Raw genomic sequence first — 26,551 nt, forward strand, 5'->3', positions numbered from 1 at the left:
ATCGTGAACCATCAGATTTTATGAATCTAATGCTGGAAACACACTGTCAACTTTGAATTGTTAAAACCGACAATTATGCTTCGTTTAGCATTTCAGCCGAACAATTCCAGCTACACCATAGCCACGTTTGAGAGACCTAATCCAAATTTTTCTTTTGTTATATCTTCAATTGTGAGAGGCAGCCAAAAGACAAATTGAGTGTATTCAATATACAATACTCTCTCTAGAAAACAAACTTTCTTAAAAACTCGAATTAGAGTGTAAAAAAGGCTTGAAAATCTCTGCTCCTTCATAAGGGTTAAAGTGAACAGACTCACGAATCGTAAACAAAAAGCAGAGTTTCACAAACGACTTTACCACCTTAATAAATGTAGTTTGTTTGCTAGAGAGAGTATTGGTGTATAGTTGTGGAATTGCTTATTAATAAGTCCAACTCTTCAGAAAATGGAAATTCAGTTTGTTTATTACAACACTCTGGATCCAATAGCTTGATGTTTATCAAACAGACACTAGGACGCCAACATTTAACACAATACTCGCGAAATTGCCTACAATAAATCGTCGAAGACACATAGAAAAGTTGGAAAAAATTACTAAAGAAAAGCATATTCGAGACTAAGTTAGGTGAGAATGACTCAGACTGTGGTAATGACCTGCCGGATGAGCCACTGGAGTTTGAAAATATAGAAACCCTGTCAATTGACACTCAGTAATGTGCAAACAAAAATCGCAATTTCAACCATCAAAATTTCCATTTATTTTCGTCCTATACTTTTTAGGCAAAATTAGCATTCTGACCGCATTTAGCCTGCATTTACATTGAAAGGAATACAGCCAGTCGCAATAAATCCATTCACTTTATTATCCGAGCAGCACAGAGTTTGACCAGTACAACTTTGACCGCTAACAGCGCCTCCCTGTACTCCCACTGCGACCGGGGTGCAAGTTACATCAACATCACCAACGATATCGAATAGGCCTGCGTTTGCAAGGCCTAACGCTTGTAGCAGTACTTGAACGATATTCTTTTTCTTCAGGCCATTACAGCATTGTACAGTCCCACCGCTACATTTCATGTAGTCTCCTGTGAAAGGACAATTGAAAGTTGTAGGTGGCATTGGTCTTTGTATACATGATTACGATGATTACGGATAGAACTAGTATGTTTCAACCAATCCACACAAGGTGTCTACGTATACAGCATGCGCAGTACAGGGAAAGTACACACCACGCAGGTATTGGTCTATTTGGTTCTACATAGAGCGGAAAGTGATTTTTCCATCACTAGTGATGGGAAAATGTTATTCCTCACACCAATACACTCTCGCAGTATAGTTTGGTTCCAAGATTATTTGAGCTGTCAAAACGTCCTCCACAGAGCCATAACCAAAAAATTATTTTAGACGAAATGTTCGAAAAACGGCTCTGCGGATGCTCTTGTTCGTTTTCGACTTGTCACGAATCGATGTAACAGTACGATGGAACAGACCTATACACAGTGAATATTCTTCTTCGACGTGACGAAAATGAAGTCTTAGACAAGAAATTTCTTCTTCTCTTATGCTTACCATGGTGACCATCGCCCCCACCGAGTGAACTCTGAACGGCACATAATAGGAAAAAAATTGCAACAAGTTTACGGTTCATGGTGTTTCTGAAAATAAACGCAATGACAGTCACGCGATGAAAACATTTCCAATGACTTTAATCTGGCTGCACATAGATATCAAAACGAATGAGAACTAATTCAAATTTTTCTTTTGTTCCTCTGTCCAAGTTTGACAGTATAACAAAAGAAACATTTGAATTAGGTCTAATTCGCGTCCCTAAAATTTCCACAAAAATTATTTGCGTTTTCAAAAATTTCGCGCACAATAAAAATCCATATGACGCTCACTGCAATGGTTGTCATTGTATAAACGGCGGATGTAAGGAACGAATCCGACGTTTAAAAATCGGTCAACTTTTGCCTGGCAGAGAGCCTTTGGTAGCTAGAGTTAGAACACGCTTAATTAGCTTAATAACGAAATTGTTAGTGTCCTGGCTTGTGGTGTAGAAAAGGTGAAATTTTGACATGTATAAAAGATGAAATTTTGACATTTCTTCCATATATTTTATGTCAAAAGTCCATAATGGTTTACCCCTATTGCATTAGAATTTAAAGAAAATTCCATGCAAATCAGCGAAAGCAATGTTTTCATGGCTTCTACTTCCAGGTGAATTACGGTGCAGCGTTTAGGGCTCCCATAGATTTCCCTCAATAATTTTCCAAAATCCAACCAGTATATCACCACTACCTTAAACAAAATAGTTACCATTGAAGAGAATATTGAGCTGCACTCGAATTCACCCGAAAGTAAGGTCCCGTAATTTATGTGCTAAACCGAATACCTGAATTATATTCAGTATTTACGAAGCTAAACGACAACTTCACTCCAGACAGTCAGTTTCAAAGATCTTTTCTCTCTTACCGATTATTGTCGTACTGGTTAAAAGCTTGTCTGACACTTTAGCAGTTCAAGCACTAATTTATAGTAAATCTTTCCTCATCAGAAAATGATTTTATGACTTCGGAGTACACGGCGGAAGACACTTTTATGACTGTCGAGTACACGAAGATCGTGTTAAGTGAGGAGAGTTACAATATCGTGAACCATCAGACATTATGAATCTAATGCTAGAAGCACACTGTCAATTTTGAATTGCCAAAACCGAAAATTTTGCTGCATTTAGCAACGAACAATTTTAGCTAAACAATAGCGACCGACGTTTAAGAGACCCAATTAAAAGTTTTTCTTCTGTTTCTACTGTCAAATTTGACAGAAGAACAAAAGATAAATTTTTCGCGGCGCTATGTTGTAAGGCTAGCGTTTTCCATTGAAATCATATATTCACCACAAGCCAAACAATGGAAACAGCTGCATAATTATCGATCCCAAATCAAACTCAAAATTTGTCAGTGTTTTTCCACCTTGTAGGACATCCGACATTTATGGTGTAAACGATTTTCGATTAATTTTGCACGAATTTAGCACATAACAAATTGTGACTGTCATGTACTAGGAAGTACTTATCGATTTAACAGCCAAATTATGACGTTTTTCAAGACCAAAGAAGTTATCCTCAATCAAAGGTAAAACCTTAGACGAAATATACCTAGACTGGTATTTCGTGCGATAAAATGTGTTCCCAACATCAGTATGAACATTTCGTATGATTTTACGCGTTGGCGCCTTTGGCAAACACAAACTACCAAACATTTCATGTTGGGATTACATGTTTTTCTTCGAAATTTCGTCGCTAAGTGTAACTACTCTCAGGGTGAAACTACCAATCCGCTACCGTTCTTTAAAAGTACTAAAAAAAACAATCATCATCGCGATACAGTGCTGTTCACTTTACTTTAGTTTAGTATGAATGAGAGTGACGAGGCCAGCACCTGAGCGTACTTTACCTTAGTCCTGACGATGATTCATTCATCCAAAATATGTCGTCACTTAAAGAATGTTATTTGAAAATCAACGAATCGTTTCTCTTAAGTCTCTTAAGTGGTTGGTCAATATCGGTCAACAATGACAGATGAAAATTGTCGATCGAATTAACGCAGGTTAACTGACAATTCGAAAGTAAAATTTGAGAGGCATCAAACTGACGCATTAAAGAAGAGAATTGATTGTAAGGACCTAAAACGGAAGCGCTTGTAGCCCCCGGACTTACAAGGGACTAACAATGAATAAAGACGCTCGATTCTTCACGTTTAACATCAAGTTTAAAGTATGTTGACAATGCCCAAGCACACGACATAATACTGACTCATATGATCCTCCGATGGTCCGTTGCCAAAGCGTAACGTTAAAAATATCGAATGTACTTGTGAACATGTATTTGAAATGAAAAATTGATGCACAAGTTGAACAAGAACCTACAATCTTCACCTTGCCGGGGTGGATGCTCTAACCAATTGAGCTACCGTGCATACTTTACATTTTAATTTTGTGGAGTCACATTTGTCAATGTATAGTGTATCATAGATGTCACTTTCATGCGTTATTTGACGCACGATTTTTTTTGCCTGTTTATGTCGTGGATTCGTTTTTTAAACGTGAAAACATTTTTGTAACTCACATGACAACTCGTGATCTTTACTTTTTCATAGAAAAGTGACGCTCCTTCAGTGCACTTCAAGTGCCAATTCTATGACGACACCTCATATTTATGTCTAGTGATAGTTTTGAGCGTGAATATTCAGTTACAACTAAATACCTTGTAATAATAAGGTCCAGTCTGATTCGTCGAAAATTGTATGAGATTTCCTTCAGCTTTATTAAATGATGAACGTACTCGAGTATCGTTTCAAGCAAGTATTAGAAAGGTTGTATATTTTAAGGGAAAGCTCTATCGGTGATTTGCGCGGCAAATAAAATAAAACACCGCCAGTGCCAGCCCCACCTCTTCACTTCTTGCGAAGAAAGAAATAAAACTCTCCATTTTTGCCTTGAAATTTATTTTATTTTCGTCGCATTCATAATTTTACGAGAAATAAACATCAGTGAGAGGAAAAACGGCTGCTGCATTTTATCATATCTCTGACATCCACTTCACAATGGACGGCATTTAAGTCTAGTTTCCACTTAAAAGTGTTCGCCGTAATAGAACACCGTGAAGGATTGCTATTGGTTGAAATTCGTCTCTTTCGTTTTTTAGCCAATAAAAATTCTTCACGATGCTTTTACGACGAAAATTTTTAAGTGGAAATCAAGCCTTAACCATTGATGTTAATAGGTATACAACCGAGGGCAATTAATCCACTAAAGTTGTTATTTTCACAGCACACAGTTTGTTGAGTACAACTTTGCCCGCCTACTCCGCCACCAACAATCCCCGCTACGATCGGTGAGCATTCCATTCCAATGTTGCCAACGATGCTTTGCAAATTTATTCCAAGTAAAGCCAACAAGAATTGAGAAGGTTTTAGCTCTTCTTTTGTCCCATATTTATTACAACATTGTACAGGTCCTCCATCGCATTTCACTTCGTCTCCTATAAAAGGGCAATAAAATGGTTATCTATCCGTCAAGTGACGTACGACCGAATTGAAATACTGATTGATTGGACAAATTAAAAATCGATTTCCTATTTTTTATGAAAGTAACTACACGAAATTCTTTATCCAATAGGCACTTTTACGCCTCAAAGATAAATTTTTCTTTCAAAAAATAATAATGAGTTGTCACGGATTTTCACTGTTAAGTCAAGTATGCAGCCGAGTGGCGAAATGAAAATTTGACACAAAATGTATGGGCCATCTTTCAAAATTCTCAGCTAATGTAAAAAATTGTATGAGAAGTTCATTTCACCGACTGGTTGTATAAGTCAATGTAACCAGTCGGTGAAATGATGTCAAAGTCAGCTTCGGTGCTTGACAGGGCTATGGTGAAATCAGATGGAGGAAAAACTTAAGAGCGCTCACCACTTGGCAATTTTCTAGTCTACATTTGTGCGCAAAAATATTCGCTTTTTGATGATTTCTCTGAATCAAAATCTCTTTTTGAAAACGTTAACCATTCAAGCACGCAATAATGTGTTACTTTTAAGGGAAAAATTCGTTTGTGGTCGATAACTTAACCCACTTGGAGAAACCAAAGTTATCATCCACAAATCAATTTTTCCCTTAAAAGTAACACATTTGTGCATGCTTTAAAAACGAATATTTTTGCGCACAAATGTAGGCTAGAAAATTGCCAAGGGGTGAGCGCTCTTAATGCGTTAAATAACGTCAGCTGTCAAATTTCAACCAATCGGATACTGAACAGAGTGGCAAATGTAACTGCATCTCAAACGCAAACTCTTCTTCATGTAAAACGCAATATTTATGGCATTACCTCCCCCTCCCAACGCATTTTGAACGGCACACAATACGAAAAAAACTGCAAACACTTTATGCATCATGGTTGGTCTGCAAAAAAAGAAGATAAAATAAAATACAACGAAAAGCAGCAAGATGTTGATAGACTGCAGCACAGCACTGCTCCTAGCATGAACACAGAATTGATAGGTGTCAAATTTAGAGGCTTTACTGATGATTTACCGCTTAGGATTGTTTGTACTGTTGTTACACTCCAAATTTCCGCAACTGGAATTTGATAAAATTGCGCTACGGCCGTAATTTTTATTATGTTTTTAGATAACGTTCCTTCATCACCTGATAATCAAATATTTAGGTATGGTTTCTCTGTGACAAAGTAAAAAGTACTCCGTGACAGAGCAAGCTGTCAAATAATCAAACCAAAAATTGAAAAAATTCTATTTTGTCTCTTACACTGAGTACTTTCTGGTAAGTGGAAAACAAGCATTAATATTAAGGAATAGCAATTTAGCGCAATTTTTCGTGATTTCATGCTATAAACAATGCTGTGACTGTAGACACGAAATTAATATTAGTTGATGTTTGTGCAAATAGGAAAATGGTAATACGGCCAAACAGTGAGGTGCCGCATTGGCAGTTGTTGACAAACGACAATTCTCACTAAAAATTGATTATTTTTTCCAATTCCACGAGTTGATTCCTTACCGAAATAGTTATCGAACTGAATTGAAAGTTACTTCTGACGGTTCGACGGTTTAATCGACCAATTTATAGTAAATGATTTTATGACTTCGGAGTACACGCCGGAAGACACTTTTATGACTGTCGAGTACACGAAGTTCGTGTGAAGACAGGTAAAATAATCGTGAAGCCATCAGATAAGAAAATATGGATCTAGGGCTACCAGCTGCATTGCAAAATGATGGCCTTGAGTTTGTTGCACAAACGTTAATTGAAACTAGTTTCGCCAACTGGAAAGCTTTAAATGCGAATGCGTCAGTTTAACGCTGCGTTAAGAAACCTGCACGTTCCATTTTGAATTGTCAGCACACATGCGGCGCGGCGTGTTTCACTTTGAATATCGCTAATACTAATAATGGATATTGACGAATTGCAACGAAGGGTGCGGGTGAATGTGTAGTGAGCAAAAGTTGAACTTATTTTGGTCCGATATTCAAATTTTTCAACGTAGGAAGAAGTGTCACCTACATTACGTGCAAATCGCGAATAAGATAAAATTGTTTGCATCATGCCGGGTCAGTGATTTCTCATACATCTTATAATCTTCAACGAATCATAAAAATTCTAGCAAAAGATTAAAACTAGTCTATTTCTTACATTTTCAAACCGATTCAAATACGTGCATTTTGGGACGCTCTTTAAAATTTCGTTCCACACCACTTTCGAGTACCCCAAAACTCTTTATGTCGTCGTCAGAGTTTCACAGGGATGAATTTATTAGGAAATTTTCGACAGAAAATGTTCACGCAATCGTTGTAGGTCAATGTGAAACTCGTGTGCCTTGATTAACTAATAAATCGATATTTCATCCTCAGATGAGGTGCGTTTCGGAGACTGTTCACCAGACGCCACAGTGATTCAAAAATCCGAAAAAACGGCGTGTGTAAAATTTCAGTCATAATAAGCATAATTTTCAGATATTAAGCCACTGATTTTGAACGTCCACAAACTGGTATTACCTTTCAATTGATACTAAACACAATAAAAGTAATGCCTAGTTAGGTCTTGGTGCCTAGGCCCCAAAACCAGTCTCAGATATTTTTTATCTTCCATACCTGGCTGTAAGCGGCCAAAAGTCGAAAAATGGGGTTTCGTAGTCCGGATTTCATTTCCGTAAGGTGATGAGGACACAAGCGTGTATGGGTTCGTTGGAAAGCTGACGTCGAGTACTCCTGGGGCAAATGTTACCTTCATAAAATCTGATGATAAACGGACGAAAATATGACTTCCGGAAAATTTCTCAAACCAGGTATGGAAGATCAAAAATATCTGAGACTGGTTTTGGGGCCTAGGCACCAAGGCCTAACTAGGCATATATAAAAAAGTCCCGGAATAAATAGCACCCATTTCGGTCAGTTGAAATTCAAAAGAATCCCTCATTGCATGAGCCGAGGCGAATGTTATAACCCCAAGTGTTTAAATGAACGTTTGGACCGAGGTGAATACGTTATTTTATCTACCGACGGCGAAATAATCAAAGTATATAAACACTGAAGGTAATGCAGACCCTCAACGGATCAGAGAAATTATGGATCCAAACTTTCAGGTGAATTCATTTTCGTATGTTGTCTAACTTAGACATGTGCAACATGACGGCCCTAAATACTTCCAATACCTGAAAGTTTGGATCAGTGTGTAACTGCGGATTTGCATTACCTTCAGTGTTTATATACTTTGGAAATAATAGCACTTTTTCACTGCTATAGATCAGTGTCAAACAACGGTTTCTTCTCTCAAAATAGTGTCAAATGAGTTGTCAATTTCACAAAGCTAACCTCAAACAATGACAGCTCCATATAAATTTTTGTAACATTGTGAAAATGACAGCTCATTTGACATCTCAACAATGATCTATTATCTCACCTAGGTAGATAAACAACTTTATCGCATACGCGGTGTGATTCCCCGAAAAAATTGTTCACCTAGGATATATAAACAAACATTATTCCGTAAGACAAAAACACCAAATCTTGTTCCTAAGATCCTAACATGTGTTCAAAGTTGGTGACACATACAAAATTTGACAGTTTCATACATTTTCGTAGTAGGTGGATTCTTCAATTTTGACAACTTCATAGTAGATGAGTTCTTATTTATGTGCTTTCGTCAATCTTATAAAATGGCGATCTGTCTGCGTGACATCCCCAAGTAAACAGCCTTGGTTTTACACACACGATGAGTTGTCATACTTCAATGGCTCGATGAAAATCTCACATATGCTAATCATTGGCAATTGCTATTCTATTAGTATTCCACTCAAAGACTCTTCATTCTCTAGGTCTTGCGTATAAGTGCGTAATCATACTGATTAACGATTAATCACATACTGCTTTGTGTGTCACATCATTATAGTCCCAATACAATTCTACAATAACCTTTCAAAAAAAAGAAGTCAGTGACCCAAAGTTTTCGAGTATAGACGAATACACAGTTCCTGTGGATTTACATAGCAACGTAAAAGTGACAGATGCAAAAATTTTCTCATACGGCAACTCGAAATTTCATTCATAATTTTAATTTTATGAATGAAATTTCGGGTTGCAGTATTTAAAAAACATTGCATCTGTCACTTTTACGTTGCTATGTAAATCCACGGGAAGATGACTGAAAAGTCGACACTCTGCAAAATGATTGAAAAATTGCGGCGCGAAGTTTTGAACATGCGAAATAAAATTTCTGTTTTATGTGATTTATTGGTTAGTTATTAGTTGAAAATATTTCTTTTTCGCTCTGGGATGCGAAATATTGGACTACAACTAATAAATTATCAATTAATCACATAAAACAGAAACTTAAGTTCACACATTCAAAACGTCGCGCTCAATTTTTCGATCATATTGCAGAGGGTCAATATTCCAGCCATTTTTCACAAACTGTGTACTCGCCTTATCTTTAGAAGCATGTAAATGTTAGCAAGGTTTTATACTTTAGGAAGTGTGCTGTTACTGTATTATCTAGGGTATTTTAAAGCTCCATCGTTGACAGTGCGATGATAGCTATTTTGCTAACATGTGCCTAAATGCAAATTTTGCGCAATAGGTGTGAAAATTGTCAACCCGAGGCGAATCCGAGGTTGACAACACATCGTATGCGCAAAATTCCAGTTAAGTCACAAGTTAGCAACAAGATTTTATGTACAGGAATGGGATCTGCATTTTTCCAAAAGTAACTTTTGCGCACTAGTGCGCAAAAGTATATATGAAAATCCATTTATGCACCACTTTGATCGCACTTCTGTACATAAATAAAATAAATTCGGTCGGCGCACGTCTCTCTTCTACGGTACAAAACACAGCCAGCGTGGAAAGAAAGAAATAAAACTCTCCATTTTTGCCTTGAAATTTATTTTATTTTCGTCGCATTCATAATTTTACGCGAATTAAACATCAGTCAGAGGAAATTTTATCATATCTCTGACATCCACTTCACAATGGACAGCATTTATCCTGCATTTAAGTTAAAAGCTGAACAACCCGTGGCGATTAATCCAAAATAGTCGTTATCTTGACAGCACACAGTTTGTTGAGTGCAACTTTGTCCGCTTACTCCGCCACCAACAACCCCCGCTGCGATTGGTGTGCATCCTAGTCCAATGTCGCCAATGATTTCTTGAAAATTTAATCCAATTAAAGCCAACACGAATTGAGACGGTTTTAGCTTTTCTTTTGAGCCAAATTTATTACAACATTGTACAGCTCCTCCATCACATTTCATAACGTCTCCTGTGAAAGGGCAATAAAATTGTTATCTATCCACAATACCCTCTCTAGCAACCTATCTACATAGCGGCAAGTTTGTTTGCTAGAGAGGGTATTACTATCCATCAAGTGTCGCATGTAAGAATCAAAATACTGATTGAATGGACAAATTAGGAATCGATTACCTAATTCGCGAAATTCCTTTTATCCAATAGTCATTTTGACGCGTCAAATCTACAATTTTTTTTGAAAAGTAATTACACGCACCAAAAGTTGTCGCGCGTTATCCCATAGAGTGCATCAAAATTTAACGCTTTTAATAACGTCGGCTGTTTCTCTTTTTAAAGAGAACCACTGGCCATTTAAGGAGCGGCGTATGGGCGACGTATAGTGCAAAATTGACAGAATGCTTTTGTTCTAATGTCAAGCTTAACACTATACGTCGCTCTCTAAATAGCCAGTAAAACGCATGGCGGTAAGGCATATAAGTTCGATGCCAACGACACCTTTCTTTTAGAATGATTGACTATGATTCACTTGTGTTCCAATATTGCGCCAGATGGCACGGGTTTATATGCAATTTTTTGATTCAAATAAATGAAAAAGGTGGCGTTCGCCTCGAATTCACATGCCACTGCACATTCGGAATATAATTCATACAATTACCTCCCAACGCATTTTGTACGGCACACAAAACGAAAAAAAATGCAAACAGTTTATGGATCATGGTTAGTCTGTAAAAGAAAGAAGATAAAAATAAAGTTTGGAGCCATAACAATTCAGGTGCAACGAAGTTTCGAAAAGTAACAAGGTAGTGATAGACTGTAGACTCGGAACTAATATTAGTTCAAGTTTATGCAAGTCTATCCTAAGGACCAAATGTCCATTTTTAAAATTAAGAGCTTCAAGTAGAAAAATGGTAATACGGCCCGGTAGTAAAGTGCCGAATTAGCATTTCTTTGCTTTGGCAAAAGTGCTTCGAGTGACAGCTGTCAAACAGAGTACTATTTTGTATGAACATTTTTACAGTGCCAAAATTTATTTGATACACTGTCCCGTTTCAGTACTCTATTTGGAGTTCTACTCATGCTTGAGGTGCTACAGCTCTAAAAAAAATGTCCGTCAGTTCTTGTTGCCAAACGACAATTCTCACTAAAAATTGATTATTTTTTCCAATTTCACGAATTGATTCCTTACCAAAATAGTTATCGAACTGAGTTGAAAGTTACTTCTGACGGTTCGCCGGTTTAATCAACCAATTTATAGTGACTTATGACTTTGGAGTACACGCCGAATGACACTTTTATGACTGTCGAGTACACGAAGATCGTGTGAACACAGTTAAAATAATCGTGAAAGCTTCAGATAAGAAAATATGGATCTAGCTGCATTGCAAAATGGAAAAGTCCCTGCACAATTTTCGTTAATTGAAATAGCCCAAAAACCACTTACAAGTGTGAAGTGTGACGCAAGTCCCTTTATCCTCTTACAAAAGGACTGATGTCGGTGGGGGTGACGCTAACAGTTTCGGCACGTAAAAAGAATCGCGTCACGAATGGCAGATTATGAGGATAGTGAAAAAAAAATGATTCAAAAAATCTTTTCAAAGTCATCTTTTCGATCGAATAGATAGGGCTCTGCAGAATAGTACGATTGCATCCACCTGTTAAACTCAGCCGAAAGACACGACGGCTAGGGCCTTAAAACGCTCACAGCTAGCAAATGTGTGAGTTTTGGGAGAAACCATGAAAAATGCGTTGACTAAAATCCAAAACTCTATAACTTTGTCTTTCAAACGAACTTTCTATCTGCCATATTTTCCGAGTTAAAGGGTCACATAGCTCCGAAATATAAACTTTTAAAGCAAAGTTTGCACTTACGTTTGAACGTGAAAGTCCTATTAATTTCCATACACAACGACTATAGTCTTATAAGACTTTTAACGTATTTTTGACGTTGGACGTTGCAAATTGGCAACGGACTATATTAGAATATCTACGAGTAAGTGTTACATAGAAAGCGAATGAAGGAATGAAGGCGACTATGAGTCGAGAGCTCTAGCGCCAAAGCCACGGGTTCAGACAAATGATATTTACTTCCAACGCCTTTATGTTGTGTAGCATGCTAGATTGAATGTGTAGTGTAGTGTATGTGTGGTGTGTGAACATAGGTATTACATTGTGTATGAAATTAAATCTGACGCCGTTGTGTAGTGCCTTTTTCATATAAAATTCGTATCCGCTGAACTCAATTTGTGTGTCACCGCCTTCGTAATCAACTCAGAGTTGTCTTAACCTGGTTCTTTCAGAACCTGGAATAAAGGTGGTTCGCCGATCTGACAGTCAGCAGTCGTTTAATACGTTAATGATTCGTAAATGTGAAGAGATAAATTGTACGTACGAAGTACCTCTAAAAAAAACAAATTAATTTTAGGAACCCAAATTTGAAATTTTTAACCTTGTACGAAGTAATGGGGCTTATACCAACACCATGAGGGATTCTTTTGAAAAACAGCCTACCGAAATCGGACGCATTTTCTATTGGAATTTTTCATATGTGCCTAGAAAGGACTTCGACCCTAGAAGCCAAAACCACTTTCAAAAAAATTCTTCGAAGCTTGTGTGGCTGGTGAAAGGTGAGCAAAAACCGAAAAATTGCAATTTTCTTACAAAAATTTCTCCAGTTACACGTGCCGTACAGGGTCGTGTGGGGTGTCATTAGAAAGGTAATCACATGTACTATTCAGCCGAATAGGGGCTTGATGGTTTTAAAATTCATCCACACTGAAATATGTGCAGTTGAAGTTTTCAACCGAAGACGTACACTGTTCTTACAGAAATTTCTCGAGGTACACAAAACGTACATGGTCGTGTGGGGTATCATTTTATAATTAATTGTATGTGCTTTTGGGCCAAACAGGTTTTTATGTGGTTTGGATGCATATGCGATGAAATAGAAGTTGAAATGTTTAAGTAAGCCTATATTTCATCGCATGCACCCAAACCCCATAAGTCCCTATTTGGCCTAAAAGCACATAAAATTACCTTTCTTCGGTTGAAAGCTCCAACTGCACATATTTCAGTGTGGATGAATTTTAAAACCATCAAGTCCATATTCGGCTCAATAGTACATGTGATTGCCTTTCTAATGACACCACACACGACCCTGTACGGCTCGTGTAACTGGAGAAATTTTTGGTAAGAAAATTGCAATTTTTCGGTTTTTGCTCATCTTTCACCAGCCACACAAGCTTCGAATGATTTTTTTGAAAGTGTTTTTGGCATCTGGGGTCGAATACCTTACTGGGCACAAATAAAAAATTCAAATAGAAAATGCGTCCGATTTCGGTAGGCTGTTTTTCAAAAGAATCCCTCCATGCCGTTTGAAACATGTGAAAAATTCGAAGCAGACAGACGGTACGGGCAAAGCATTTGCCTATGGTTATAGATAACGAATCCACAATAAAACGAGCCGTCAGAACAGTCGGAGCGTTTGCTGCGACTGAGCCCCGTACAAACCCGTACCTCTATTGCGTACGTGACCCTAGTTCGTCCGTCGCCCTACTCTTACCGTAAGCCTACTGCGCCCGTAAACGTCGGTAAAGTAAAATTCTTATGAAATGTGTACGTCTTAAAAATTGCGCATAGCGCAATTACGAAGCCCCGTACGACGTTCCTTTCAAATGTAACACAAATTTCGAATTGACCTAAAATTAAGTAAGTATCATTTTCACCGATTTATATTGATTTTACAAAAATCCAAAATGGCGGCCGACGGCCATTTTGTTAGGAGGTGGAAAGTAGTACGGCTGCTTTACATTCTTTTTTACCTTTCAAACAAAAAAAAAATTTGAAATTCGGTCAAAGTTTACTCGAGATATTAACAAAAAAACACCACCTTCACTGTACGGCCGAGTAGCCACATATAAGCTCACTCCAAGAGACCTAGCTCACGCTCCGGTGAATCGAATTTCATAAACTTTTTTTCCCTGATTGGTACGGTCAATACCTATCTAATAAAGCAAAATCCATCTAAATCCGTTCAAATTTGGCCAACCTACAAGCAAAAACGGCTTGCCGCCCTGTACCTAGTTCACACCAAGGGGTCTAACTCACGAGTCGGTCATCCGATTTCCATAAACTTGTCGATCGGTATTGTAAATACCTTTCATTTGACGTATCACTTACAAGTGTAGTGCTTAAATGTCTGGAGATATCGTCGAAAAACAGTTAGGCACTTATTGGGCCCCAGCTCCGGAAGGGTCGACCCAAAATCGCCCATCTTCGAACTTAGCCTCACTATTTTGACTATCTTTCAGGGAAAAAAATAATTTTGAAATCGGATTTGATTTACTCAAGATATCGACGTGACAGACGGACGGACAGACGGACGGACGGACGGACAAAATTTTTATTGCGGATTCGTTATCTATGAACATAGGCAAACACTTTGCCCTTACCGTCTGCTTCGAATTCCATCAATTACACATGGCATCGTAATCCTATAAGCCCCTTCGTACTTTGTACGGGGCTAAAAATTTCTGTCTGTATATCTATCTGACTGTGTACACGATAACTTGAGTAAAACGCAACCGATTTTAGGTACATTCATTTTTGTAATGTTGCCATCAATTGTAAAAATGGGACGCAACAACTACTGAAAAGTCTCTTGTTATTTCACTAACTTTTTCATTAAAAATCACCTCTTCGCTAAATTTTCCGTGGAAACAGCGCACTTAAGCATGAATGGTACTCCAAATAGAGTACTGAAAGTGAACAGTGTATCAAACACTGTAAAAAAATGTTAATACAAAATAGTACCTTGCTTGAAGCGCATTGCTGGAATGCCTGTGCTTTACTATCGTTATTATACATTTGTTGAAAAAAGAAAACCAATTGTCACTCGAAATTTATTTATTTTCGTCGCACACAATAGTATTTCAAGCAATAAAGCATCAGTCAGAAGAATGTTAAATACGGCAGCTGCATTTAGCCTAAATTTAGGTTAATAGGCGTACAACCGAGGGCGATTAAACCATTGAAGTTGTTACCACTACAGCATACAGTTTGTTGGGTACAACTTTGTCCACTTCCTCCACCGCCAATAACAGATGCTGTGACCGGTGAGCACTGTAGTCCAATGTTACCAACGACATCCTTAAGACTTAGTATAGCGAGAAGCCCCAATGCTTTAGAAAGATCTAGCTCTTCCTTTTTCCCGTACTGATTACAACATTTCACTTCCCCACCCTCACATTTCATATAGTCTCCTGTGAAAAGAGATAAAACATCAGTTTCTTAACACTATTCAAGAAAGAGAGATAGAGAGAGCATTGGTCTTTCAGGTCTTTCCCTTGACATAATAAAGTAGAACAAATTTACGTTTCTACTTACCCTTAGGGCCACCACCGCAATATGTGTTTCGAACGGCACACAATACGAATAAAATTGCAAAAAAACTAGGGTTCATGGTTTTTCTGTAAGAAAGATACATATGGCGTCACATGTGTAGATCCAACGTACTTCCGGCAAAAGTGAACAGAGTCGACAGATGCCAAATAGGGGACTACTATTCATTGCACATAGCATCGCGAACGAGACCTAATTCAAAAATTTTCTTTTCTACGTACGTATGATCGTCAATTTTGACAAGCTAATAATAGAAAAACTTGAATTAGGTCTCTTTCGTGTTGCTGTAGACTTACTCTAGCCACACGGAATGTAGCCCTGATGAAAATAAACGTCAAAAAAATTCGAGAAACGTATGCTCACGATCGCGAATCTACTGTGTCTTGCCACGTGTATACGTTTTTCGAACTTTTGAGTTGGGTGGAAACGCGAAGAAGACCTAATTCAAGTTTTTGTTTTGTTCTACTGTCACAGTTGACAGTTGTACACAGAAATAACAGATTTGTATTAGTTCTTGTTCGAGTTGATATGCGTAGCTAGACTTAGTAGTTTAGTTCGTACACCCATTAATTTCCAGTTTAGTGTATCGTCAAAGTACATAATTGGGCCAATTCACGTCGTAAGTGCGCTGACAATTCAAAAAGGGACTTGATGGCAAGGTTCTGAAAGAACAGGTTCAGACAACTCTTGAGTTGAACAAATTGCGTCAATGGCTACGAAATTTATATGATAAGAACAACTTAACAAAAAGAATCCAAATTTTCCTAAAAAAAACTTTTTCGTCAAGTTGATTTTACACAAAGTCTGTACTGAGCAAAGTAAATAAACACTGAAGGTAATGCAAATAAAAGCCACAGTTACACACGGATCCAAACTTTCAGGTGAATATTAGCTCTGTCATGTTGCACACGTATTGAATTCGTTTGCGTCAAGTTGCATCTAGTGGTGAATTAGGAACGATTTAGCGGCGTTATGTTGCACACACATAAAATTCGTTTGCGTCAAGTTGTATTTAGTGGTGAATTGGAAGGATTTAGGGCCGTCATGTTGCACAAGTCTAAGGTAGACAACATACGAAAATGAATTCACCTGAAAGTTTGGATCCGTAATTTCTCTGATCCGCTGAGGGTCTGCATTACCTTCAGTGTTTATATACTTTGGTACTGAGTGCGTTTATCAATTTCGGTGACAACAACCTTCGTGGCTGTCTTAACCTGTTCTTTCAGAACCTTACTTGAGAGGGTCTCATTCTCATATAAGAAAGCGTTGAAATTTAGTTTTTCGTTCATTTTTCGGTCATTCGTTCACTTAAAATTCAAATTCTAAAGCGCACTTACAAAGTGAATTAAAATTTTAAAAATTAACAAAGCCCAAAGCTGCTGATCTTTTACCAAAACAATTTTATCAACCGGAATCACGAATGTCTCTTTCTTATTGCTCCACAGTTCAATCAAGCAATTTATAGAAAATTGCTACTTTTTATGTCTTCCAAATACACGACTGAAGACGCTTTTATGTCCGTCAATTACACGAAAATCGTACGGAGGTAATTAACTTAAGTTCATTAAAACGTGAATGGTGAATCATCAACCGTACAATGAAGTGATGGTCTTATTTCTAAAGACATTTTTCGGAGTAAGAATAAGTTGATAGACTCGCCAAATAGCGAAATTTTGTGGAAAGTTACTTCAGCCTCACAAATTACCGCAAAGGAGACCTAATGCAACATTTTCTTTTGTTCCGCTGTCAAACATGACAGAAAAGAACAAAAGAAAATTGAAAATTAGCAAAGTGGAGGCGGAGTCAAATAAACCAGGCAGTAGCGGTGCATTTTTGAAACGTCAAATACACTGTTTGAAAATGAACTCAAATAAACACGGACAGAAATCGAATTAATTTTCATCACACGAACTACGAAAATTGTAATTTTCGGTTCCCAAACGGGAAGCGAAAGTAAAAAAATGCAAGTTATGTATCGAAATCGGTTAATACATAATGCGAAAGTCTATGTATATAATGCGAAAGTCGATGTACATAATGCGAAAGTCAAATCTTGTCAAGATGTTTACTTTGATCAATATTGAACAAACCGTGCGCCAGTGCTCTGATTAATGTTAGCATACAAAGTTGATGACGAATAATTCAAAGGATATTGTTTGTTGTTTTTACGTCTGATTGTTGTGATGGTTGATAATATTATTATTTTCTTATACCAGGGGGCTGCCGCCCCCTGGACCCCCGCAAATGTCACCATATTTTGGTTTAATTCATCATACTATAACGCATTTCTTCGAGTTTATGTGCCTCAATTACAATTTTCGTAGTTCTCGTGATATAAAGTTATGTGGATCACACGGGACGACGTAAAGAAATTCAACCTGTGCGATTGCAGCCCTTGCCTTCGGCGCGGGCAGCAACTCTCGCACACGGTTGAATTTCTTTACTTTCGTCCCTTGTGATCCAAATAACTATTGCAAGGTGCATCCATGACTTTTCGTCTCAGGTTAAGCGAAGTCGGTATGCAGGAAAAAATATAGGGCTACTAGATAATTCAGGTCCTTAATCAAATCAAGCTCTTCTGCCTGGTTTATTTTACTCTGTCGGGAAATTAGGTCTCTTTAGCGGTGATTCTGTTATGGCTTTCAAGTTGTATTTCCGCCTTTCTTACGGCACGATCGTTACATCGATCACGATTTTCGATTAATTTTTCCATCATGAAAATGCTGCTCTCTGCTGCGTACTAGGAAGTCATAAACATAAAATAAAGTGTTGAAGATTATCACATTTTCTCTATAAATAGATCGATTCAACGGCCAAGCGACATATTAGTTAGAAATCTGTTGGAATCACTTTGGTAAGAATTGATGAAATCAACTTCTGACGAAAACATTGCCTCTATGGCGAGCTTCTATTCTTTCTCTAGCTACTTCCCATTTCCTAATCAAATCTGCTAAATATGAACCCAACGAATTGATAATCAAAATGTCTAATCAAGAAATCTGTAAAATGTCAGACTTGCCTACTATCAACGATGTACTGACTTTGAATTTTCTTGCAGAAAATTATGCAACATATACTATTGGCAGCATTAGCAGTACTTTGTGCCGTCCAAAATTGTTACTCGTGCGACAATAACGGTAATTGCGATAAGGAAAACGATGGACCCATCGGTAAGCAAACGCTGAAACCTTTATTTGCAATATAAGCACTAGATTTGAGATGTTAAAGAGAAGAACTGTCTCACGCATGTCGAATTAAAGACGGCGAAAACTTTATAATTTGCAGAACAGCCTGATGTCATTGCATGTTCAACTGGGTCTTTAGAATGTTGCAATAAAGTATCCGCCAAGGATAAACTCAGCCCGGATCAGATTAACCTCGTCCGAAATGTTCTAACAAATGGATTATCGGGATTAAAGGGCCTATGGGGCTTGACGGACGTACTTCTTAATTTGAACAACATTGTGGGAGACATTGGATTTCAGTGCTCACCGCTCGCAGTGCCGGTTGTAGGTGCCGCGGTAAGCGTTACTACTTGTAACACTCAAACTGTGTGCTGTAGTAACAACACCTACAACGGTATAATTGCACTTGGCTGCATTCCTATTGTTTTAAATACGGGTTAAGTGCAAGGCCACCTGCAATGTAATTCAAAGCATCTTAAACAACAACTTGGGCAGAACAGAACCTCCGACGACAATATTATTCACATCGATCGGTTGTTTTGCCTGTCTTTTTAGCAAATAAATTGTCACTCGGTAAGAGACCTGTTAAGGTATTTGTTATTTGTAAGATGTTTTGGTCGCACAACGGGGACAACTGTGGATGAAATTAGCAGAAATTAAAAATGTCTTATGGTAAGAACTGTAGCCGATGAACATTTATTAAAAAAGCAATGAATTGATCAAAAAAACGTTTCTAAGCGACCGACTCTTTCCAACACACTCCGAGAACAGGCACAACAACAGATTGTTTTAACAATCAAAAAGCCTTTTATTTTGGTCCACGCAGTGCGTGGTATGATACCAACTCCTTATTTTAAATCTGTTCTTGTGCTTGTGCCTATTTTAATTTATTTATTGCAAATTTATCCAACGGGCTACAGTCCCAACTGAACATATAAAAAATTATAAAAATTATTTTGGAGTGAATTGCTCTTTCACAGCAACCTGTTACTACATAGCAACGCGAAAGAGGTCTAATTCACGCCGTAAGTGTGCCTAAAATTTGAATTTTAAGTGAACGATTCGATGAAAAAGTGAACCCGAAAATACATTTAAACGCTTCATTGTATAATAATTGTAATAGTATAGTATGAAAATGACATTACGTCAGAAAAACCTCCGCTTTTTCCATTTTGAATTTCGACCGCACTTGCGGCGTGAATTCATAATTTTCTTTTGTTATACTGTCAAACTTGGACAGTAAAACGAAAGAACAATTTGAATTAGGTCCTTTGCGTTGAAATGAATTTTTCGGTTCACTTTTTCATCGAATCGTTCACTTAAAAATACAAATTTCAGACACACTTACGGCATGAATTGGATTAAAAACGTAGCAACCGTCGGAATCAGTACATTTATTACTCCAGCTGTCAAATTTGACAGTAAAACAAAAGAAAAATTTGAATTAGGTCTTATTCGCGTCACCATATGTAGGTAGAGTTAGTCTCAATCAACAATTTTTTGTCAATATTTAAAAACAAATTAAAACAAGTTTATCCAGAAGGAAATGAGAACCAAATATCTTTATGACGCCATTTAGTTTGATAAGAAAAGTTCAAATTAACAAAAAAAAATATTTTCTTCAAGTTTTTAACAAGATAAATATAGTGTGGGGGTGTGTAGGTAATGTAATTATATAAGCGAATCAGATCCCCACTATATCTACGTTGGTATTTCACACAATTAGTTTGTTCAACAAATTTTGGTGTCTTAACCTGTTCTTTAAAAACCTTAAGCCTTTTCAGCATTTGTGAGAAAATTTCGATTTTACCCGTTCTTGCGCGGCATTACAGTTTGTTCATTTCATTTTTACACAGTTTTAGATATGTCAGAGTTTTAAATATACCCAGTCAATTAAGATCTTCCCAAATTATGAATTTTTGGCGCAAAATTTAAAATTTCTATCGCGAATTCAAATATTGCGCAATTTGGGAAGAACTTAATTGACTGGGTACATTAAAAACTCTGACATATCGACAATCTTTAGAAACTGTGTAAAAATGAAATGAACAAACTGTAGGTTAACTCTGGTGTAAAAATTAATTTAACTAGGTGAAATGACGTCTATGGCCAATACCCTCTCTAGCAAACAAACTTCGTGTTGACGCATAGTCAAAATGGTTGCTAGGAATCTCGCGCCGCGTCATTCATAATAATTCACTTTTTGACACATTTTGGAAGATGTCACTTTGTGAATTATTGTGAATGACGCGGCGAGAGATTCCTTAACATCAGTCAAAATGCCATCTTATTTTGACAAATTGACACTGACATTTTTTGTGATGGAGTCGCCATGCCACGCTTTTTTGAAGCAATATCGACACCACACAAAAACACAAATTTGCAATTTTATTTCATTTTGGCACATCAAAATAACTCAGCAAAACACAAAAATGACATCACAAACACAAATTATACACTTTCGAACACCGAAGTGGTGACAAGAGACATAATATTTCCAAAAAAAAAGATCATGGCTGGTCGTACTTCATTTAATTTATTTTTGAAAGTGTAAAATTTTCTATGAAAGCAAACACTGCTCAGCTTTATCACCCTAATTTTCCTAGTTTGTTTGCTAGAGAGAGTATTTGATTTATGCTCAAAACAAGCGAGGCATTGAAAACGTGTTTTGGTCCTATTTTTCATGACGAAATTTTCGAAACTGTCAAATGAAGTTAGAACTTTTTCTATTCAAAATCGCGACTGCTGCATCTGTCAATGAAAACTAGGACCAAAACACGTTTTCAATGCCTCGTTTGTTTTGAGCATAAAAGTGGTTCTAATCACATCATTTAAGGCTGTCATCGATTTAAACTTTGGGGAGGTCACGCAGGATCGTCATTTTAAGAGATACGTGGGAGCACACTATATAACTAAACAAATTCACCAAAATCGAATTGGTATGACTGGTGAATTTTTCGTATGAAATGTGGTGTATCCACACCTCCTTAAAGTTTACAGCCTTGCACAAAATAAACAACAAAAATCCGAAATAATATTTTTATGGCCTGCACCATGTGAATGTTGTCCATTAAATGTCAGTTTGCTCCCTGCGAAAATGATCGATCACATGATTAGAATATTTTCGGTTAATTTTACGTGAATGCGAAAGTAATTCATTGCATGAGGCAACAATCTTGTGATTCAGTGTTTAAGGAGAGCGATTTTTGACCACTTTGTTTAAACTGGTCTCGGGGTCACACGTCAAAATGAGAGAAAATCACATACAAATTTAAACTGGGCTCAACTCTCAATTTCTTTTCTCATTGATGAATATTTAAACTGGTTTTCGCTCTCCTTAAACACTGTATACTTGTCTACTCACCAGTGTGTTTTCAGAGTAATTTGCTTCGGTATCTGTTATTCGGCAAGTGTATGTGTATATCCGAGCCGAAGGCGTCAGTTACCGAAGTTTATTGCTCAAAAAACATAACATGGAACATGGAATGAATTACTATCGCCAGCATGTGATGTAATCTGAACGAAGTCATGAAATGAAAATGGAAATTTTGAAGATATTACTCACAAACGATGGCAAATTAGAACAAGAAAACTATAAAGAAAGGCGTCACGCAAGTCTCAAACACTTATTTGCGTACGTGTTTTGGACGATTGATTTTAGGCAATTTCACGAATTGTAGTCCGAGCGAAGTGAGGCTTACAAACGAAAGTGCCTTAAATCTACCGTCTCAAACAGGTACACATGTAAGTTTTATGCAGAGGACCCCGAGAAACGTTGAAAAATTGCCATCATTTTTTGTCAGAGACCTCTTCATTTTGTTGATACTCTAGGTATCACAAACTTCAACTGAAACTGCAAATTTTTATATTTCTCCATCAAATGTCCAAGTTAGTTCGTCAAGCTGGTTATTCAGCTTCTAGCAACTCTTCTAAAATTTCTTTGGACCTTGTGGATCCGTCAATGATGTTTAGAACAAAAGTGTCAAGAAAATAGACCTCGAAGTAGACTCATTAGTTTCGGAATCGCAGAAATTGGAAGTCTTCATACCGTTGAACCGTTGAAAATGAAAACTTTGATAACTAAACGCGACTGAACAATTTCTAGATTTATTCAGCCTTGGAGGAATATCAAATCATAAATCGGTCAGTTATAGGGTGGTAGAGCGAGATGTAGCATATGGTATGGAAAATTAAATTGCTGACCTCATCTGTTCCTCAATATTAGTAGTCACGAAGTTATAAGCGATGGACTAAAATTTATTGTCAATCTGCTGCAAAAAACACTTTGGATCTACTGCAATTTTTGCCTGAAAATTCGAATTTTCTGAGTGAAATTCATCGTCGCCGCACTGGTCCTTTTTTAGGTGGTGAATCCCATGATACTAAACGCAGTCAGAAGACTCAGAAGAAGATGGTGGCTCTACTGTGACCGTCGTTCTTAATGAAGATGGTCCGGCCCGACTTGCTGCTACAGATTGTGTAGCTTCTCTAAAGGCATCCGTTAATAACTCTTCTTTGAGTTGTCGAACAGCTTGAGCAGTAGTCGTCGGCCTAGGTCTAGCTGCTGCACGTCTACGCGTTTCGCTATAGTGAAGTGGGGGTAAGTCTTTAGCCGCTCTCGTAGACGCGCTCTAGGTGGCAGTACGGTTGCTGATTTTCTTTTTCTGCCTACTTTTTCTGCGGCTGCAGCTGTAACAAAAGGTTTTCCGATTAATGAACACAGAATTGTGTTCGGAATAAAATATTTCTTACAAGGAACGGAATATGCCAGCCCTGACATAGATGATTCTGCTTGCGGTGATCTTCGTTCGACTTTGATTCGTTGCCCTGATGAAAATGGAGACCCAGCTTGTGGTGATCTTGGCTCCTCTTTGATGCGTAAAGGGAACATAGATGAAGGCCCAGGTTGTGGTGATCTTGGCTCCACTTTGATTCGTTTTGTTGATGGAAGAGCAGATGATGACGTCGATCCTTTACTTTTACTGCCTTTGCCGGTATATGGTAACGGGAAACGAGATGAAGGCCCTCCTTGTGGTGATCTTGGCTCCACTTTGATTCGTGCTGGTGGAAGAACAGATGATGACGTCGAAGAGTCAGATGATCACATCAATTAAGCGGGAACAGTGAAGACGGTCCCTCTCCTGGTCCTGATAATGACATTACTCTTCCTCCGACGAGAACTGGTACAGGGTACGGAAATGAAAATGCTTGTGGTGGTCTTGGCTCTACTTTGATTCGTTCTGGTGGAATAAGAGATGATGACGTTGGTGCCACAGATGGTCCACTCAGCATAGACGAACTCGAAGATGACGGTCCTTCTCCTGGCAAGGGCACTGATCTTCCTCCTCCTTTACTTTTACTTTTTTTTGTTTTTTTCTTTAATGACGTTGGTGCCAGTGGGAAACTCTTATCATCATCGCTATTGTAATCTGTTACAGTGAACCCTCCAACCATTCTTCTAGATTTCTTTTGTCGCTTGTCCTTCGACGAGCTGCGTTTGCCCTTCTTTTCACTCATTTTGTGAATTCTAACTTAAATTTGAATTAAAATTTGTAAAAAAAATGAAAACGAACCGGAAAAGTCGAAAATGAAATGAATTTTTCTTAATTTAATCGTGCACTGACTACTTCGAGAAAATTTAAAAACATTAAAACGAAGGAAAGTGAATTTCTTGGAACTGTTCGATTACAGAGTTTCGCTCAATGTTCTGTAATTAATGAAAAGGCTGTTGTTGAACCAGGGGAAATAATAAGGGGGACTGTTTTGCAAAACAGCCTGCCGAAATCGGACTCATTTTCTAGTGGATTCTTTGATATGTGCCGAGATAGGTATTGGTCCACAATAGAAGCCAAAACCACTTTCAAAAAAATTTCGTCTAAGCTGGTGTGACTAGTAATGCTTTGGTATTATTTTAGATACAATAACTTCGAAAAAGTGCTTTTTCATCAAACATTTCACGTGTACGAAAATTTTTTGAGTAGCGATGCTGAGTATCAAATTTCGTTTGAAAGCCACATTCATCGAGACACTACCCACGTATGTTTGGTATTATTGGAAGACCAGTATCAGTTGGGGAAAACAGTTGTTTGTCGTTTTTTTTGATTTCGGATGCAAGGGAACCGGATACCTTTAGAAGTTCGCCGAAATTATCCATTTTCACCCATACTTTGAATGAATTTTAAACCAAACAAGACCCAATCTGCTCCGAAAGTACATGCAATTACTTTCTAATGACACCCCACACGGCCTTGTCCGTTTCGGGGACTATGAGAAATTTCTGTAGGAAAAGAGCATGTTTCGGTTTTTGGTCACCTCTCACTCTCACCAGCCACACAAGCTTAGACGTTTTTTTTTAGTGGTATCTAGGTAACATATCAAAAAATCCACTAGAAAATGCGTCCGATTTCGGCAGGCTCTTTTTCAAAAGAATCTCTTTAATTCACTGAAAATTACTGAAACTTACCGAAACGGATTTCTCGGTTTTTCGTTTTCACATTTTGTCCTTAGATCGAGGTTTTGGTCCTTTTTTCTGTTTGAAATTCCAAAATTCCAATATATTAAGATTAAGATATCTTCGGAAACTCTTTGGCACTGTTTCTGCTGTTATACACAGATAAATACATGGACCTAGCTAGACCTAAATCGTTTTGGATTAACAGTACGCGACCGAATTGTTATAGAATTAAAATTTAATGGGATATTATATTCGACGATAAATTAATTCAAAACTACCGATAAAAATAATAAATGACCGATAACACGGTACCGATATAAAAATAATAAAGTACGATAGCGAAATTCCGAGTACCGATAAAAATATTCCAAACTACCGATAAAAAGTGCTGAAATACCGATAGATTGTTCATTTTATCAATAATCTTTAATTTTTTATGGGTAATTTATTATTTTCTATCGGTAGTTCATTATTATTTATCGGTAATTTATTATATTTTATCGGTATTTCGGTATTTTTAATCGGTAAATTATTATTTTCTATCGGTGCTTTCTATTTTTGATCTCTCGTATGTGTGTTATATTTTGCTATTTTCATTGGTCATATTCCTATTGTTGGGAAAAATATTTTTCTTCAATCAAAGCCAGATGGCAAGATGGATCTCCAATTCTAATTTCACTATTTTTTCATGATTTTCATTCGTATAATCTTTTCATTTACCAATTAATTTTTCTCACATAGCCGTAGCTACAGTAAACGAACAGTAAATCGGCTCGAACTAAATTAACACAAATGTGTGATATCAAGACAATCAAGTTATTAAGGAAAATTCTTAGCAACAATATCATCGTTAGATCCCAAATATTATTGTTTAATCCCATTTTTAATCCCTGAAGGAGTTAAATTTTTCAATTTTTGCAGAGATTACAAAAATCTAATCCCGAAAGAAATTACCTTTTGAAAGTAATCTAATTCAATTTTTCGTACAATGTTCGGCTCAGTCAATAATTGGGTTTGCCATCCCTCAACTAACAACGATAAGCAAAATGAGGCCTAACTCTTGGTGTTTGTAATAGCTGCACTGACGATATGAATATTTTCACTCTTCTTTTGGCAAGCTCTACAAAACTAGAGAAACTTCCTGAATGACAGTTTTCTCCAGAAATTAACTGAAATTGCCACGATAGTTACTCAAAAGC

General features: G+C 37.3%; 1 protein-coding gene and 6 long non-coding RNA genes across 9 annotated transcripts; 2 read left to right on the forward strand and 5 right to left on the reverse strand.

The window, feature by feature from the left end:
• The first annotated feature begins 218 nt into the window (after positions 1-218).
• LOC119075424 lies at positions 219-16,511 on the forward strand. The gene is made up of 3 exons (XR_005087392.1): positions 219-397; positions 9,507-9,509; positions 16,501-16,511. It is a non-coding gene; the product is annotated as an uncharacterized LOC119075424 (long non-coding RNA).
• Positions 738-2,523, reverse strand: LOC119075422. 2 transcript variants are annotated; one of them, XR_005087389.1, is made up of 3 exons: positions 2,472-2,523; positions 1,569-1,654; positions 738-1,084 (listed from the first exon to the last, which is right to left on the reverse strand). It is a non-coding gene; the product is annotated as an uncharacterized LOC119075422 (long non-coding RNA). The 2 variants fall into 2 exon arrangements; XR_005087390.1 differs by lacking the exon at positions 2,472-2,523 and adding an exon at positions 2,351-2,394.
• On the reverse strand, positions 4,499-6,613 carry LOC119075423. The gene is made up of 3 exons (XR_005087391.1): positions 6,572-6,613; positions 5,883-5,956; positions 4,499-5,040 (listed from the first exon to the last, which is right to left on the reverse strand). It is a non-coding gene; the product is annotated as an uncharacterized LOC119075423 (long non-coding RNA).
• On the reverse strand, positions 10,018-11,570 carry LOC119075421. The gene is made up of 3 exons (XR_005087388.1): positions 11,503-11,570; positions 10,972-11,039; positions 10,018-10,329 (listed from the first exon to the last, which is right to left on the reverse strand). It is a non-coding gene; the product is annotated as an uncharacterized LOC119075421 (long non-coding RNA).
• Positions 15,201-17,165, reverse strand: LOC119075425. Its single transcript, XR_005087393.1, has 3 exons — positions 17,105-17,165; positions 15,699-15,781; positions 15,201-15,574 (listed from the first exon to the last, which is right to left on the reverse strand). It is a non-coding gene; the product is annotated as an uncharacterized LOC119075425 (long non-coding RNA).
• A 1,355-nt stretch (positions 17,166-18,520) lies between these two features.
• On the forward strand, positions 18,521-19,470 carry LOC119075426. 2 transcript variants are annotated; one of them, XR_005087394.1, is made up of 3 exons: positions 18,521-18,567; positions 18,772-18,883; positions 18,999-19,470. It is a non-coding gene; the product is annotated as an uncharacterized LOC119075426 (long non-coding RNA). The 2 variants fall into 2 exon arrangements; XR_005087395.1 differs by lacking the exon at positions 18,521-18,567 and adding an exon at positions 18,636-18,714.
• A 3,660-nt stretch (positions 19,471-23,130) lies between these two features.
• Positions 23,131-24,504, reverse strand: LOC119075420 (uncharacterized protein DDB_G0284459-like). Its single transcript, XM_037181864.1, has 3 exons — positions 24,156-24,504; positions 23,651-23,973; positions 23,131-23,587 (listed from the first exon to the last, which is right to left on the reverse strand). Exons 1-3 carry the CDS (start codon positions 24,413-24,415, stop codon positions 23,400-23,402), a joined length of 771 nt encoding a protein of 256 aa, XP_037037759.1. The 5' UTR covers positions 24,416-24,504; the 3' UTR covers positions 23,131-23,399.
• Between the last annotated feature and the right edge of the window lie 2,047 nt (positions 24,505-26,551).

Source organism: Bradysia coprophila, unplaced genomic scaffold (genome assembly GCF_014529535.1).
Source record: "Bradysia coprophila strain Holo2 unplaced genomic scaffold, BU_Bcop_v1 contig_210, whole genome shotgun sequence".
Lineage (NCBI taxonomy): Eukaryota > Metazoa > Arthropoda > Insecta > Diptera > Sciaridae > Bradysia > Bradysia coprophila.